The 17629-nt window shown below is 37.0% G+C and overlaps 1 protein-coding gene across 1 annotated transcript in view; it reads left to right on the forward strand.

Annotated features, from left to right (window-relative positions):
* The window catches only part of YWHAZ (tyrosine 3-monooxygenase/tryptophan 5-monooxygenase activation protein zeta), a 34152-nt gene extending 19788 nt beyond the window's left edge, over positions 1 to 14364 (forward strand). The window contains exons 4-7 of the mRNA XM_080801459.1: positions 7826 to 7949; positions 8604 to 8767; positions 8846 to 8941; positions 12205 to 14364. Coding sequence (XP_080657585.1) covers positions 7826 to 7949; positions 8604 to 8767; positions 8846 to 8941; positions 12205 to 12264 — 444 coding nt within the window. The 3' untranslated portion in view covers positions 12265 to 14364. The remainder of the gene's footprint in view (positions 1 to 7825; positions 7950 to 8603; positions 8768 to 8845; positions 8942 to 12204) is intronic.
* The last annotated feature ends 3265 nt before the right edge of the window (positions 14365 to 17629 follow it).

Here is a 17629-nt window from a genome sequence, read left to right on the forward strand (position 1 = left end):
TGCGGAGCTCAATCCCAGGAGCCTGGGATCGTGACTTGAGCTGAAGGCAGATGCCTAACCAACTGAGCTACCCAGGTACCCCGAAAGTGTAAGTTTAGAGAGCAATAGTAAGTACTGTTTTGGGAAGGAGTAAGTTAGCATTTTTGAAACATAAGGAAATTAGAGCACCTGAGAGGAGGGGAGTCTGGAACTAAGGTGGGTTTCTGGGATGTTGGTGGGTTGGCTGGTTAAGGTGTCATTTTAAAGTTAATTATCTATAGTCCCAAGTATTTCCTTTGATAACTTACACTTGATTAGTTTAGACAGTACTTGAAAGAAAATAGTTGGAGAATGCTGGATCAGATTATACTGTTCTGTCCTCCAAAGGGTATCCCTTCTTGCTCTGTTCTAAATGCTTTCTATATATTAACTCATTTAATCCTCTCAACACCTTTGTATATTATATCTACTAATAGTTTTACAGTTGAGAAATCTGAGGCCCAGGGAGATTTCAGAACTTTGTCAAGGTGATGCAGCTAGTAAGCCATGAACTGGGATTTGACTTCAGGCAGTAAGCAGTCTGTCTCCATAGTTCACAAGTCTGCTGTAAAAAGAATAATTAAGGAAAATGATACCTTTCCTTTAAAAAAAAAAAAAAAGATTTTATTTATTTATTTGATAGAGACCACAAGTAGGCAAAGATGCAGGCAGAGACAGGGAAGCAGACTCCCCGCTGAGCAGAGAGCCTGATGCGGGGCTCAATCCCAGGACCCCAGGACCATGACCCGAGCGGAAGGCAGAGGCTTTAACCCATTGAGCCACCCAGGTGCCCCGATCCCTTTCCTTTGATATGACAGTACTGCTTTAAAATGAAAGCTTTTTGCGTATTATTTCACCCCCTTAATAGTTACACAAATTTAGATTATTGAACTCAAGAGTGTTGAAAATGAGATTGTTTTTGTTTTTGTTTTTTTAAGATTTTATTTATTTATTTGACAGAGGGATAGATCACAAGTAGGCAGAGAGGCAGGCAGAGAGAGGGGAAAGCAGGCTCCCTGCTGAGCAGAGAGCCCGATGCAGGGCTCGATCCCAGGACCCTGAGATCATGACCTGAGCTGAAGGCAGAGGCTTAACCCACTGAGCCACCCAGGCGCCCCGAAAATGAGATTATTTGAATGTCAAAATCTCATATGTTGTATCTGAATAGAGTGCCTGCTCTCAGGAACTGTGATTGGTGCTTTTTTGTTTACACTGTCATTTAAACCTCATAGCAGCCTTTTGAAGTAGATTTTCATGTAGATCATTTTATATAAATTTTCATTTAGTTTTATAGATTAGCTCTGAGATATAAATTTGCCCAGTATCTCAAAATTAATGATGAGCGAGGCATTCAGAATCTGTCTGATTTTAGAGTTTATGCTTTATTACACCAAGCTGATGTTCTAGGAAGTGCTTGGATACCCAGAGGTTAGGGTCTTGCACCAGTTCAGGTAGTAGTTTTGATGATCTGGGTGGCTTCTAGTCCATTTGTTGCCTGAAGTTTTGATGTTTTACTCTTCCTCTTAATTTCAGAAGGTAATCATACTAAAGGACCAGTAATAACGGTGTATCAGTAGAATAGAGATAGTTTTTTCAGTTTATAAACCTTTTATTAGAAATATTTGACCACAGTCAGGATTGAATGTTTAAGTTCTTGTTAATGAAGGCAGGTTGAAGCTACCCCAGGAAGGGCAGTCATATTCCACAGTCAAAGCATTGATGGTATGTAGCTCATCCTTTGATCAAAGCATGTGTTAGAAACTTGCTTATATATTCTGCTTTGGTAAATTGACAGGTTGAGGGGGGATCATAAGTTGACCCCATATATCTTAAGTGTTTTTACAACCTAAGAGGTTAATTGTATCTGTAAAGAGAAAACTCTTTATCTCTTAAGATCTTAAGGGTCACATAATTTATTCATTGATTAGATTAAATTTCAGTGCCTTCTCAGGAACATATCATTTAGCATTGGATTATGAACCATTTACAGAAAGATACTGGATGTGGGCTTCTGGTAGCATCTTTCTGCTTCCTGTCCCACTTTACTAGGTTGACTACTTTATAAAGTCAGAATATGTGTTAACTCTAATTCTGCAAATTAATCATAGATATTTTTGCAGATGTTGGCCCTGGCATCTTTAAAATACAGTGGTTGTCATCAAAAGCAGATTTTTTAAATTACCGAGGCAATACTGTGAATTTTTAAATCAAATTATATTTTAGCAAGATTCATACAGATTATGTAGCCTCAGTGTTTGAGTGTAAGATGTTCTTTAATTTTGTGTTTGACTTAAATATCCTTTTCCATTTTAATTACATTTGTATTAGAAAGTTAATGTACTGTGTTATATGAAGAATTTTGTAAGTGGAAGTACATCAGTGGTCAGCTTGCCCTTTCTTTCATGGTTGAAGTTGTAATGTCTCATCTACCACTTACATAATCCTATGTTGCCCCAGAGTAATCATCACTTTCAGTATACTATAATAGATGAATGAAACTTATTAGAAGGTTGCATTATGTATTTAAGTAGGATATTCTTTTAAGCTTCTGTATGTTTTGAAAATAGCTACTACTGGTCCTGTCTTCCATTTCACTTTTAAGTTTGTTCACCTCCAGTTTTTTCCTTGTCAACTGCTGCTTTCTGGTAAGTGCTGCTTCCTTTTTTCATTTTGTTCTTATTCTTTCCATCTTGGTCTTTTCCCTACATTTGGGTCTTTCCTGTGGCTTCTAAATCTGGAAAATGTAGCTTTTATTTCTCTTTGGTCAGTTTGACAAATTAACATACTTAATCACCTCTTTTTTTTTTTTTAAGATTTTATTTATTTATTTGACAGAGATCACAAGTAGGCAGAGAGGCAAGCAGAGAGAGAGGAGGTGGCTTCCTGCTGAGCAGAGAGCCCGATGCGGGGCTCAATCCCAGGACACTCAGATCACAACCCAAGCCGAAGGCAGAGGCTTATATCACTGAGCCAACCAGGCGCCCCTAATCACCTCTTTAGTACTAAAACTAACTTACTTGAATAAACTCCATCTCTTCCATATCTTATGTTAGAGTTGAATGAAATGACATCTGATGTGTGAATCTCTATAAAATACCCCAAGTGATCACCTTATTTTTCCTTAAAATCTCTGTAAGAGTAGATGGAACTATTTGACTAGGTGGCTTATTCCAAGTTTGGACCACTCATACAAATCTCTTCTTATTGAGCAGAAGTCTGCCTCTTGCTAAACTTAACTAGTCTTGTCTAGAGCCATCCTTTAAATCATCATGACAAGTTTCTAGTTTCTCTACCATTCTTGCTTGCTTTCCTGGCTCTTCTCCAGTTTGTGAATGCCTGTCTTGATACATTTTTTTGAAGAAGGAATATACTGTAGATTTGGTCTCATTAGTACATTATAGAACTGAATCATTTTCCTTAATTTTGATTCCTAATTGTATTAGTAATATCTTAGAATCACATTATCCTTTTTAGTAGGCATGGCACCCTATTGGGGCAGAAAAAAATGCTGCATAATTATAGTAGTACAGGTCAGATTGCCTAGTTGGAGTTGTACCTTCACACATTAGTTGTGGTTTTGAGCACATTGCATAACGTAGCTGGGCCTCATTTTCTTCTGTAGGGTAATTTAGTTTATCTCATGGGTGGGATTATGAAAGGATCAAATTAAATAATTTAAATATTGGAAGTGTCATCTTTATTATTGAAATAGCTTTGTAAACTTTTGTCTGTTGCTGCATGACCATTCAAAACATAGTAACTTAAAATGATGATTTATTCTTTCTTATGATCCTGTGGTTTGCCTCAACTGCAGCTCTACACATGGTATTGGCTGGAGTCACTCATTGCTGCATTTGGCTGGAGCTGAAATATCCTAATGGTGTTACCTGACACGTCACATTCCTGGGGCTAGCCTGGCCTTTCTCTCCAGCAGGGTAGTTTGACTTTTTATATGCTGGCCTAGAGTTCCAAAAGCAAAAGGGGAGGCTGCCTGTCCTCTTAAGGTTTAGGCTCAGAAATGGAACTCAGTCCCTTCCACTGCATTCTCTTGGTCAAAGCAAATCATCAAAGTTAGCCCCAACTCAGGAGAAAGGAAGTAAATTCCATATCTTGACAGGAGGAGGAATGGCATATGTGGACAGGAATGGCAAGGGAATTAGTGGAGCCTATCTTTGGAGGCTGTTTCTTTCCTAGCCTATTGAACCAAGTGTTAGCCCTTTATTTAATCTTGAATATCTAGTTTGTCTTCTTGTGTTTAAGTTTTAATGGTTCTTAGTGGTGTGTCATCAGAAGATGTGATAGACAAAAGTTTGCCATTTATCCTGTTCTCAGCTTTTTACTTGAACAGCTTTATTGAGGTGTAACTAACATACTAAGAATTTCACGTATTTGTGGTGTTACAGTTTAATGAACTTGCTTTCTCATCTTGCAGTCAGCATTCACTAGAAACATTTATTTGCCTCTGTTGATACTTAATTCTTGGTCCTTTTGGTCTATTGTTGGGGCAGTAAGCTGCTTGGTTACTGTTGTCTTGCCTTCCTGTTACTTATAGTTTCTGGTTAATATTTTTTAGAGTTGTTTTTGTTACTGTTTTTGGTGTTACGGCTTATGCAGTGTTCACTTTGGGGGGTGAGGTGCTTAACTACTGTTTAAAAAATTTTCCTTTTGAGTTACTGTAGTGTAAAACAGTGTTACTGGGGATACAGAATTCGTTCTCATAAAAGATGGGTTACTAAAAAAAAAAAAGATGGGTTACCAAGGATGGGTTGTAACATTTCTTGTCACCTTGCCTTAGTAACTTCTACAAGTTGATGTACTTTAAAGTTTTACATCTTAAGTGATTCACTCTTGACCGCACGTGTTTGTGGTCTTCCTCTTGACATAAAATGGGTTAAAGTCATTGAAAAGTGAAGGACGTGACTAGGCAATGTTATTCTCAGTCTCATTTTTCTTGCTTGCTAGACCACTTATGGACAAAGTTAGAGACTATCTTATCCACCATTATATTCTCAGTGTCTAGCATAGGCATTTAAGTATTTAGAGAATTAAGTGAATGTGGAAAATACATTGAAGTAGTAAAATATGAAATAGGAATACATAGGTGAAAAATAACTTTCATGGTTGGGCTTAGTTATTGTTAGTTGTTTTATTTGAAGATATTTTAGTATATAATCTTACATATGTGAATGAGCCAGAGACTTGTATATGGAACCTTCTTTAAATTTATGTATTTTTCTCTTGCTGTTTGAAGTTATTTGTGAATTCTGGTTAATCACATTATACTTTTTCTTTAGTTAGACTTTGTAGTCTAACCTTTACCTTAGCTAGTCAGAAATAGAATTTACCCTTTGGCTTATGGAATGCCACCATTTAAACCTAGACTGACTCCAAAGCCATTAGGCTATACCATTTTCCATAGTTGAATGAATAATGTATTTGTTGTTTTTTTTTTTAAAGGCATTTTTTTTTAAGATTTTTTTATTTATTTGACAGAGATCACAAGTAGGCAGAGGTGGGGGGTAAGCAGGCTCCCTGCTGAGCAGAGAGCCCGATGCGGGGCTCGATCCCAGGACGTTGGGATCATGACCTGAGCCGAAGGCAGAGGCTTAACCCACTGAGCCACCCAGGCACCCCTGAATAGTGTATTTGTATTAGGATATAAAACTTGAAGGGGCCCCTGGGTGGCTCAGTGGGTTAAAGCCGCTGCCTTCGGCTCAGGTCATGATCCCAACGTCCTGGGATCGAGCCCCGCATCAGGCTCTCTGCTCAGCAGGGAGCCTGCTTCCTCCCTTCTCTCTCTGCCTGCCTCTCTGCCTACTTGTGATCTGTCTGTCAAATAAATAAATAAAATTAAAAAAAAAAAAAACTTGAAAAGGCCTACTCATTTGTTTCTTAAGTGAAAAATTAATACTCACTTAAGTGAAAAATCCACTTATATTAAATGGAACTATGTTCTCTTTTTTATTATTATTAATTTTTAAGACTTAATTATTTATTTGACAGAGAGAGAGACAGCAAGAGGGAACAAGAGCAGGGGTAGTGGGAGAGGGAGAAGCAGACTTCCTGCTGAGCAGGGAGCTCGATGTGGGGCTCGGTCCCAGGACCCTGGGATCATGACCTGAGCTAAAAGCAGGTGCTTAATGACTGAGCCACCCAGGTGCCCCACTGTGTTTTGTTTTTGAGGCAGATCCCAAAAGAGCCGCCATAGTCAGTGTTCAAACTGCTTATATCCTAAAGAGTGTAGTGTTCAAAGGACAAAACACTTGCAGCTGATAGGTCTTTGAATAAGAAGGTATGGGTGTGGTGTAATATAAAGTTTTTGTTATCCTAACCAAAGTGTTCATCTGATTTTAGGCCACTAGTTTCAGATATTGGTTAGTAACCACAGGAAACATAGTACTTTGACTTCTTACCTTGAACCCCTTCCAGTAATGCAGTGCAGCTTGGCCTTACTGCCATGTTGGCCCCTACCCATTTCATGTGGTATCTGTAGCTTCAAACTGTTTTGCATAAAAGTAGACTAAAACTGCTGCGTAACTGCCAGAAAGATAGAAACCAAGAATTCGATAACTCTTCTTGTAAAAATGGACTAGTTTGGGACTAAGCCCAGTTGAAAACTGATTTTTACCTTGATTCCTGGGGTGTGTTTAACTAGGAGGAAAATTGGGGGTGGTGAGAATGGTTTTGTTATTTGAGTATTTTTATTAATATTTGCCTAATTGTACTACTGGAATTCTTTTTCCGTCTTAAAAAAAAACCCACTAGTTTATTGTACCTTCTCCCCTTAATACAATGATCTGATTTTTTTGCTTTAAATCAGTTGTAGAATGTAATTATTATTAACTAGCATGTTAGGATTTAAATTAGTTTAGATTGTTAATAGTTTCAAACAGAATTAATTATACAGGATGTAAATATGCATTTTATTAGCTAAAAATCACTTTAAGGAAATTAAAGGTTCTCTCTTCAGATCTGTAATTCTCATAAACCTATCTACCACTGTTTTCTCTCCCCACCCCCTGCCCCCAGATTTATTTGAGAGAGAGGGAGAGAGTGAGCAGGGATAGGGTGAGGGAGAGAATCTCCAGCAGGCCCCCTGCTAAGTGGGGAGCCTGGTGCAAGGCTGAATCTCAGAACCCTGAGATCAGGACCTGAGCCAAAACCAGGAGTGCAGTGCTTAAGCTGAGTCACCCAGGTGCCCCATACCACCGTCTTACTTTAATTAGGAACAGTGAAACTTCAAACAACTTTTTACCTCTTGAGGTTTTGCTTGAATTGTGTTCTTCTAAATAAAGTTAATTTTATTCTGCTCTCTCGGTTTGGGACCCTGGTAGTGTCTCTTAACATTATTGGTTTTTGCTTGAGGCATAATCCTCCAGAGTCCCAGAAGTTTCATCTCTTGTGTGCTTTCCATTCTAATGACTACCTTGAAAATGGAAAGTTTGTCATCTTGTTAGAAAAAGCTTGTCAGGAGCTCTCATTGTTTCACATTCACTGAAGCATGTGGTCGTTATCAGGATGTAGATAGATAGCACTGTGCAGGGTAGTCACACACTCAAAATGTGTCCTTAAGTAATGAACTCAACCTTAACTTCACTTTTTAAGTATTGCTATCCAAAGCATTCTGCTTTTAAACCACAAATTCATGAGCCTACTGCAGTCAGCTATTGTATTACTGGCAATAATTGGGTATTAGAATTTTATAACTTAGGCTATATTACAATATGTTGTTAAGAAATGATTTTTTTTTTTCCTTCAGTCTTGTAAGTATTTTCTTCTTACTGTGACTGTTTCTTTTCTTCCAAAGTCTCTTTTGGAAAAGTTTTTGATCCCCAATGCTTCACAAGCAGAGAGCAAAGTCTTCTATTTGAAAATGAAAGGAGACTACTACCGTTACTTGGCGGAGGTTGCTGCTGGTGATGACAAGAAAGGTAAACTGTTTTTCAACATGTTTGTTGAACTTTTGTAAAATAGTAGTATGGAAGTAGTCTCTCTGAAATGTAAACAGTTGTAGTTTTTTGTTTGTTTAATTGCTTAGAACACTAGTTCTAAGAAGAGCAATAATTAACTTTTCTCTTATTTAGAGAGGTAGGGGCAGAAGGCGAGGGAGAGAGAATCCTAAGCAGGCTCCACGCTGGGCTTGATCTTACAACTCTGAGATCATGACCTGAGCCAAAGTCACCCACATGCTCCAGTAATTAACTTTTTTTAAAGTCCTGCAAATGTGTGTCTACTGCCTAATACTGGTATTCTAAAATGCTTGCTTGCTGAAAAACCAATTTTGTGCATAGGAATGTTTCCTCACAATTTTAAGAGATCATGATGACAGCATAACTGTAGAGCAGTGTGAACTAGTTATTAAAAATATAATAATTCTGAGATCGCAAGAGTTGTTTTTGTATTGACATTGACTAATGGTTAGTGTGGTGTTCCTTTGAGAAGGTTTTTTATCTTTAAGATTCTCATTCAGTCAAGGTTGCTACAGCTTAATACTTCAGAGCATACATTGGATATTAAAGGTCTGGCTTGAGGAGTGAAGATGAAGTGCAGACTTTCAATATGTTTTGGCACATTTTATTTTCCAGGGATTGTAGATCAGTCACAACAAGCATACCAAGAAGCTTTTGAAATCAGCAAAAAGGAAATGCAACCAACACATCCTATCAGATTGGGTCTGGCCCTTAACTTCTCTGTGTTCTATTACGAAATTCTGAACTCCCCGGAGAAAGCTTGCTCTCTTGCAAAGACAGTATGTATTTTACCTGTTTTCTGGAAATTTAGTAATCCTTATTATTTGAGCACTGACATGTCCTTTTTTGTATCATAGGCTTTTGATGAAGCCATTGCTGAACTTGATACATTAAGTGAAGAGTCATACAAAGACAGCACGCTAATAATGCAATTACTGAGAGACAACTTGACAGTAAGTACATAACAGCATCATGAATGGCCAGTGTGGTTGAAATTATGTTCTTTTATAGATTATTACTAAGAATATTTCTGGACTCTGTGTTAAATATAAAATTGTATTTGCTATTAAAATTGTGAAGAAAAACCACCTTATAGAAACTGAAATATTAGATCAAGGACCAAAAATGTGTACTTTAATTAGTTGCATATCTATTGTTAGAGTTTTAGTCTTAAAATAATTTTGTAAGCTATGATTTTGGACTTCCAATCACATAGGCTCTTTCATTTTCCATTTCAATTTGGTTATTTCCATTTGTTCCATTTTAGTCACAGAATAGTTTTTATTATCAAAACTATGCAAGTTCTCTTCATGTTTAATTTCCATTAAAAATGGTTTTCTTGGGGCACATGGGTGGCTCAGTCAGTTAAGCATCTGCCTTTAGCTCACTCAGGTCGTGATCCCTGGGGTCAAGTCCATGTCACGTTCCTTCTCAGCAGATAGCCTGCTTCTCCTCCCATTCCTCCCAGCTCATGCTCTCTGTCTCTTGCTCATTTTCTGTCTCAAATAAATAACACCTTTTTTTAAAAAGTGGTTTTCTTGATCACAAATTTGCTTCCATATTTAGATAGCTGTAGTACTCCCATCAGTAACTTCAGTTACAAGATTTCAGATACTCTGTGGAATTCAAATGAAAATGTTTTGCCTAGTTAGCCTCTTAGTAAAAAAAAAGCCTTGTTACGGAATCTCATGCTTATCCTGAACATTCTCCAGACTGAGAAAAAGAACCAGAATGCCATTAACACATGGAAAAAATTGGCAGTAATTCTTAATAATGTTTAATATCTAAATAGTACTCAGACCCTAGGTTTTTTTTAATTGTCTATTTTTTTTTTTAAGTTTTTTTTATTTGGGGCGCCTGGGTGGCTCAGTGGGTTAAAGCCTCTGCCTTCGGCTCAGGTCATGATCCCAGAGTCCTGGGATGGAGCCCCGCATCAGGCTGTCTACTCGGCGGGGAGCCTCCTTCCCTCTCTCTCTGTCTCTGCCTGCCTCTCTGCCTACTTGTGATCACTCTCTCTGTCAAAAAAATAAAATCTTAAAAAAAATTTTTTTTTAAAGTTTTTTTTATGTGAATTGGGATCCAAATAAAGTCTGCACCTTGCAAAGTGGTTGTGTCTCTTTAGTCCCATAGGTTTTCCCATTCTCCTTCAGATAAATAATTGAAGTTTTTGAGTCTTAAGGTATAAAAATTATCAAGTGCCTTCTATGCCAGGTAATGAGCTAGGAGTGAAGACTTGCAGTGTAGAGCTTGAGAACTGTAAATCATTTTATATATTTCGCTTCCAGCTTTATTCTAATTCACTGCCAATTTTCTGAACCAGGTCTGTATTCTAGTGTTGAGTTATCATCAAAGAGTTTTTTGAACCACATTGTGTACTTGGTTATTATTAAACACCTAAAATTATTTTAGGACGTGTAACTGGAGGCTACTTACAACCTTGGGGGATTTTTATTTTAGTCAAGAGAATAACCTTGTAGTTTCTTAAAGAATGAATTTTTATGTCAAATGAAAGAAGCACTTCACTTTGTTAGCTGTTTTTAATATAAATTTTCATATTTTCTGGTTTGAAGTGATGAGATAGTTGTCATTCCTAAAAGGTAGAAATTGAGGCCTGCTTACTGTTAACATTGTCATCACTTTTTGAGAGGGCCTGACCTGAAATAAATACTTACAGCTGATTTTGGTTAGTATAGCATGAAAAAGGATACTCCCAACAACTGGGTGAAAAGGAAACCAAGGATTGCATTCTGATTCTATCACTAGTTACTGTGTGTCTTCTCCAAGCCTTGGTAATACCACCTGTTATTATAGGTGGATTGGATCATTTATCTGTGGTTTTTTTTTTTTTTTTAAGATTTTATTTATTCATTTGACAGAGATCACAAGTAGGCAGAGAGGCAGGCAGAGAGAGAAGGAGAAGTAGGCTCCCTGTTGAGCAGAGAGCCCGATGCGGGGCTCAGTCCCAGGACCCTGAGACCATGACCTGAGCCAAAGGCAGAGGCTTAACCCACTGAGCCACTCAGGTGCCCGGGATCATTTATCTGTTAAGAAATTTTGCCATAACTACCTAGTATTTGAGATTGAATCTGGTTGACTAATATTGCCAACATACAACTCTAGTAGAAAAATGTGTCAAGTATTTTCAGGTATTTATGGAAAATTCAAGAATCCTTGAAGGTTAAAACTGGGAAGAGATGTTGAAAGACAGTTTCATCTTACAAAACCCCTGTTCAACAGGAACACAGACTTGCAAAGGTCATTTAGCTTAAATGTATGACCTTGGATGAAGTCTTGCTTCCAGGGCAGAGATCTCTTTGGTTAATAAATAAAGCTAATGGGTGATTTGGGAGTTAGAAAAATATTACTGTGTTTTTTTTCCCCCTTCATTTTTCATTATATAAGCAGTAATCCTTTTATAATTACATCTGAAAGTCATTAATGGACTGTGTTAAAAGACTTGTAAAAAAAATTAATTTTTGAAGAAGCTGAAATAATTTTGAGGTGGTTTTTTTTTGTTTTTTTACTGCCAATAAATTAACATTAGTGAAAAAATATAATAGAATCCATAGTCTTACCACTGTTGGACAATTCAGTTTTTACCTCTTACAAGATTGGGTTTTGACCATACTGTTTTCTGTTCATCTGTCCTGCAGTTTCACAAAGGTATGTTTTCCTAAGCTAAAAACATTAGAAAAGCTAAATTTGCAATTTAATTCAGGATTGATATCCTCACTCCCGAATTTCATGGAATGTGAGATTGTCTTTGGAGTAGGAGTCTTAATGTTTTATGAAAGGAAAGTAGTTACCTTGAGCTTGAGCTTGGGTTAAATTAAGATGATTCTAGTTTGGGTACACTAAACTTACACATCCATCTCTTGTGTTGGGGCTATTCGGAGCATTTTGATATTCCCATAGTTTATTAATGCTTAGTATTTTGTAGCACTTTGGTATTTTTTATTTTGCTTTCTTTTCTATGGTAACAAAGTTTCTTGTATCCAACTTGGTTGAAAACACTTGTTTTGTACTTAACAGTGTTTACCACACAAAGGTTAGGGAGAAAATGAGGGTGTTCTGTATCTTGAAGCTGTCTTCATTGCTGTAATCTTTTAAAGAAAGCTTTCAGCAAAAGCTGTGTTTACATTCTGGTACCATGACAAATTTATTAAGATTTTTTTCAAACTGAAACATGCTGAAAAATCTTTCCTTCTTTTACCAGTTGTGGACATCGGACACCCAAGGAGATGAAGCTGAAGCAGGAGAAGGAGGGGAAAATTAACCGGCCTTCCAACTTTTGTCTGCCTCATTCTAAAATTTACACAGTAGACCATTTGTCATCCATGCTGTCCCACAAATAGTTTTTTGTTTACGATTTATGACAGGTTTATGTTACTTCTATTTGAATTTCTATATTTCCCATGTGGTTTTTATGTTGAATATTAGGGGAGTAGAGCCAGTTAACATTTAGGGAATTATCTGTTTTCATCTTGAGGTGGCCAATATGGGGATGTGGAATTTTTATACTAGTTATAAATGTTTGGCATAGTACTTTTGGTACATTGTGGCTTCACAAGGGCCAGTGTTAAAACTGCTTCCATGTCTAAGCAAAGAAAACTGCCTACATATTGGTTTGTCCTGGTGGGGAATAAAAGGGATACTTGGTTCCAGATACAGGTGTAGTTTTTGTGGGTACTTTAAGGTTTGGAGCACTTAAGAGGCTGTAGTAGAAATGGGTATTCTGTAGATACCGTGTATGGAACCATGAGAATCTGTGGAATACTCAACTCTCAGTGTGCACACCTTTGATTACAGTTGCAGAAGTGTTCCTTTAGTTGTGACCCAATTTACTCTGGATAAGGGCAGAAACGGTTCACATTCCATTATTTGTAAAGTTACCTGCTGTTTGCTTTCATTATTTTTGCTACACTCCTTTTATTTGTATTTAAATGTTTTAGGCAACCTAAGAACAAATGTACAAGTAAAGATGCAGTAAAAATGAATTGCTTGGTATCCATTACTTTATGTGTATCAAGCACAGCAGCAAAATAAAAATCCCATGTATTTAACTTTTCTTTTTCTTTCTTTTTCTTTTTCTTTTTTTTTTTTTTTTTTAGGGTTTTTTGGTTTGGTTTGGGGTTTTTTGGTTTGGGTGGTTTTTTTGTTGTTTTTTGTTTTGGGGTATTTTTTGGTTTTGCTTTTGTGATTTTTTTTTTTTTTTGATACTTGCCTAATAACATGCATGTGCTGTAAAAAATAGTTAACAGGGAAATAACTTCAGATGATGGCTAGCTTTGTTTAATGTCTTAAGAAATTTTCATGAACAATCCAAGCATAATTGTTAAGAACACGTGTATTAAGTTCATGTAAGTGGAATAAAAGTTTTATGAATGGACTTTTCAACTACTTTCTCTACAGCTTTTCATGTAAATTAGTCTTTTGGTTCTGAAACTTCTCTAAAGGAAATTGTACATTTTTGGAAATTTATTCCTTATTCCCTCTTGGCAGCTAATGGGCTTTTACCAAGTTTAAATACAAAGTTTATCGTAACAAAATACTACTAATATAACTACTACTGTTCCCAACCATGTCCCATTATTCTTCCTCTCCTCTAAAAAAAAAAAAATAGTTTTGTTTTGTTTTGTTTTTGTCTTTTTTGTTTGTTTGTTTGTTTCAGAGACGGGATTGATTGGAAAAAAGTAATATGTTCCATTTAAAGTTTTGGTATATGGCATTTTCTAACTTAGGAAGCCACAATGTTCTTGACCCATCATGATATTGGGTAGCATTAACTAAGTTTTGTGCTTCCAAATCACTTTTGTTTTTAAGAATTTCTTGATATTGTTATAGCCTGCCTTCAATTTTGATCCTTTATTCTATTTGTCAGGTGCACAGGATTACCTTTTTTAGCCTTCTGTCTTGTCACCAACCATTCCTACTTGGTGGCCGTGTGTACTTGGAAAAAAAGGCCGCATGATCTTTCTGGCTCCACTCAATGTCTAATGATACCTTGCTTCCTTTGCTTGCATCCCACAAACTATTTCCCTCATCCTATTTACTGCAGCAAATCTCTCCTTAGTTGATGAGATTGTGTTTATCTCCTTGTAAACCCTACCTACCTGAATGGTCTGTCATTGTCTGCCTTTAAAATCCTTCCTCTTCCTCTCTTTAAATAATGATGGGGCTAAGTTATACCCAAAGCTCACCCCCAAACTATTTCCTCAGTACCTTGCAGAAAACACCAAACAAAAATACCATTTTAAAAGAGGTGTATTTTTTTTTTCTTTTAGAATGTAAGCTCCTCAAGAGCAGGGACAATGTTTTCTGTATGTTCTATTGTGCCTAGTACACTGTAAATGCTCAATAAATATTGATGATGGGAGGCAGTGAGTCTTAATGATAAGGGTGAGAAACGGAAATCCCAAATAACTGTTTTGTTGCTTGTTTTATTATGACCTCAGATTAAATTGGGAACTATCAGGCCTTTGGCACAGTTGTCCCCTAGATACTACATTCAAATAAAAGTGCAATGGAGGCCTTGGGGTCTTTCTTTCAAGGAGAAAAAAAATCTCTTAATGCATTAGGGCAAAATAATCCTCTTCATGGCTCTTTTTTTACTCATTTCTCCTGACCCCCAGGCCAAGGACATGAAGTAATCATTTATAGCTAAGGCGCATTAAGCTAAACTTGAGGAGATGGATCTCATTCAAGTATAAATTATAAATAAAACCTAAAGCTTGTCATATTTGCCTATTTATGTGCATTAGTCTTCTAGTTTGATTCTGAAATAAATTGTGATAATACTTCATTAATATTAGCTGTTAATGTTTCTACGTACTAGTGCCCAATAGATTGAAGGAAGATTCTTGCCTTGGGATTTGAATAATAAATTTTTATAACATTTCTTTAATTGTCCCAAATCCAGGCTTCATGTCTGTTTTTGTCAATATAACGATATTTCCAGGAATTTGGAGAATATAATAATGTATTTTCTTCGTGTGGAGTATTGGGATTGTTTAAAAAAAAAAAAAAAGATGTCCACTTCACAGTTGTCCTTTGAGAGAGGAGCCACCGTTGAGGTCAGTTGAAAGTATGGACTTGGCTGCAGCTCTGACTTACGGTCCTAGCTTTTCCATTTAATTATTTTGCTGCTACTACACGCCACAAAGATCATAGATATGGGTGGGGTGATGGGGGAGTATAAGAGAATTAAAAAGAATGTCAAGTAGTTTAACTTACAATTTTTTTTCCTTCCTGTCTTCCCTACAAAATAGTAATTCTGCCTTGGCCCAAAACATACTTGGAGCTAGTAATGGCCTATTTGGAATCTGCAGTCTTGGATTATTTGTGGTTAAACCTCAGTTTGAGAGTGAAACCTTGATTGGGTAATTGAGGAACTCTTACCAACAGTGAAAAGCCATGGGGTGCAAATCCAAGAATTTTGGAGACTTCCCAGCAGTGGCAGTATCATTGAAACAGTTTTAGGTCTACATTAGGGGAGAATGGCACTTCATTTGGATGCAAGTACATCATCATCACTGCATGAGAGCCTACAGTGTGTTAGGAACTTCCTAACTGGTGCTGTGTGCTCAGAGTCTTACCCATTCCTGCAGAGAAAGATCGAGGAACCACAAATGGCTTTATTTTCTTGTATGTGGGAAAATAAGCGGTGGAATTGAAACATCTATAGTTTTAAGGTGGTCACTGAAATGGCACTTGGAAGATGGCTAGACTTGGGTCTTTTTCTGAATGTGAAATTAATGTCAATAAATTGCTCTTCCATTCTCTGTAGTGTGGCTTAACAGCAGTCACAGTCTTACTGATTAATTGTAGCTCTCCTTTTAGACTAAAGGCCTAAAAACAAAGATACTGCTGGGTCTGTGTAGGTACTTGTTTTAAGAAACTTCACAACAGGCCTCTAGGAAAACGGTACTCTTCACAAAATGGTATTCAAGATCTCACCACGATAGATCGACTTCGAAAACTTGAAAAATAAAAATGTTGCTGAGTACATTAAACTCTACCAACCTGGATTCTTTCAAGTCTTCTTTATTTATGATTGTCAACCCCCAAGTGTTTCAGAACTTGAAAGTCACTGAAATAGCAAGACTTGATACGCTAACTTTCTGGAAGACATCTGCACCTGCTCCGTATCATTACCATAATTACTCAGTTTATAAGGATGTCTAACTGTCAATCTGGACAAGCAAGCGTATGGATATAGAAACCAAATTGGATATAGAAACCAAATTGAAAGTGGATATATTTAGGCACAGCTATTACCAACCCAAGGTAATGCCAGAGATTCAGTTGATAATACCTTTTTTCCGTATTTGAGCTCATTCTATGAAATTTCTGAAAGCCCAAGCTTAACCTGTCAAATGTTCTTAAAAGACTTAAGTATGAATTTCCAGACCTTAGAACCCATCAGTATTTTAAGTAGGTGCTTGACATTTTTTGTTAATGAATGTTGGTTTGGGCCAGCCGCTTTTCTGAATGTTTAAGAAGGGCTTCTCGGATTTATGTTTGAGTCAAGACTGAATAGGATCCAGACGGAGGTTCCAGCATGTGCAAAGGCATCAAGTTATGAGAACTTGACAACTTGCATGCACTCACAAGTGAGGGACTCTGTAGAAAGAAGAAATAGGCTCCCAGTGTGCTGTAAGATTGAGTGTCCTTGCTGCCAAAGCCTATAGGGGGTTGGGAACCAATATTTGGCAAAACGAAGTAGTGTAACATTACATTTTGAGTCAAGGCTATTTCTAAAACAACTATTGGTCTGCAAGACAAGTTCATGGTTCTGCTCGGCAGATGATTCCAAAGCAAGGAAATTAAGGATAAAGTTTACCTGTCCTAACAGGTTCTTCTTGTTAATGACTGATTTAGTTTGGAAGCAGGTACCATATAACTTCAACTGTGTCAAGAGGAGAAAGTAACAAGTTTGTGTGTGCTTTAAGAAAATGCTGTTTGCACTTCTAAATCGTGCCATGCACAAAAATCAAATCCAGAAGAATGAGTTAAAACTAGAATGTTCAGAAGATGTAGGTGATAAGAAGTTTGTGAGAAAACATCTCTCAAAATGGACACAGCCTAACTAGGAAAAATGTATGTAAACTCAGACTCCATGTATGAACCTCAATATAAATACAACTACATAAAAATTCAGATAACTGGAAGTGGAAAAGTAACAGACACATAATTTAAAAAATTGGTGTACATACGTAAACAAAAAAATAGGAAAGTGGGCAAAGCTTTTGAACAGGCATTTTTGGGGAGGAGGAAATATATGGCCAGTAGATATGTGAAGAGAGGTTTAACCAGGGAAATGCAAACCAGGACCACAGATACCACCATTTTACCCCCACGTAATACTGCTTGAAAGTCTGGTCTTACCCAAATGTTGGGAGATGTGGTTTGAGACCTCCCAGTACTGATGGGAGTTTTAATTACTACATCCCTTTGGGAAATAATTTTGGCATTATCATAAAGTTGACATTCACATCCCTATAGTTGAGCAATTCTCTCCTGAATGTATCTCCTGGAACACTTGCCACCATACACCAGGAAATTTACAGCTGTTCTATTTAAGCAAAAAATGACTCAATCCAAATGTCCATTGAAAGAACAGATAGTTATTTTACCCAATG

The sequence above is a fragment of the Martes martes genome (genome assembly GCF_963455335.1).
Source record: "Martes martes genome assembly, chromosome: 4".
Classification (NCBI taxonomy): domain Eukaryota; kingdom Metazoa; phylum Chordata; class Mammalia; order Carnivora; family Mustelidae; genus Martes; species Martes martes.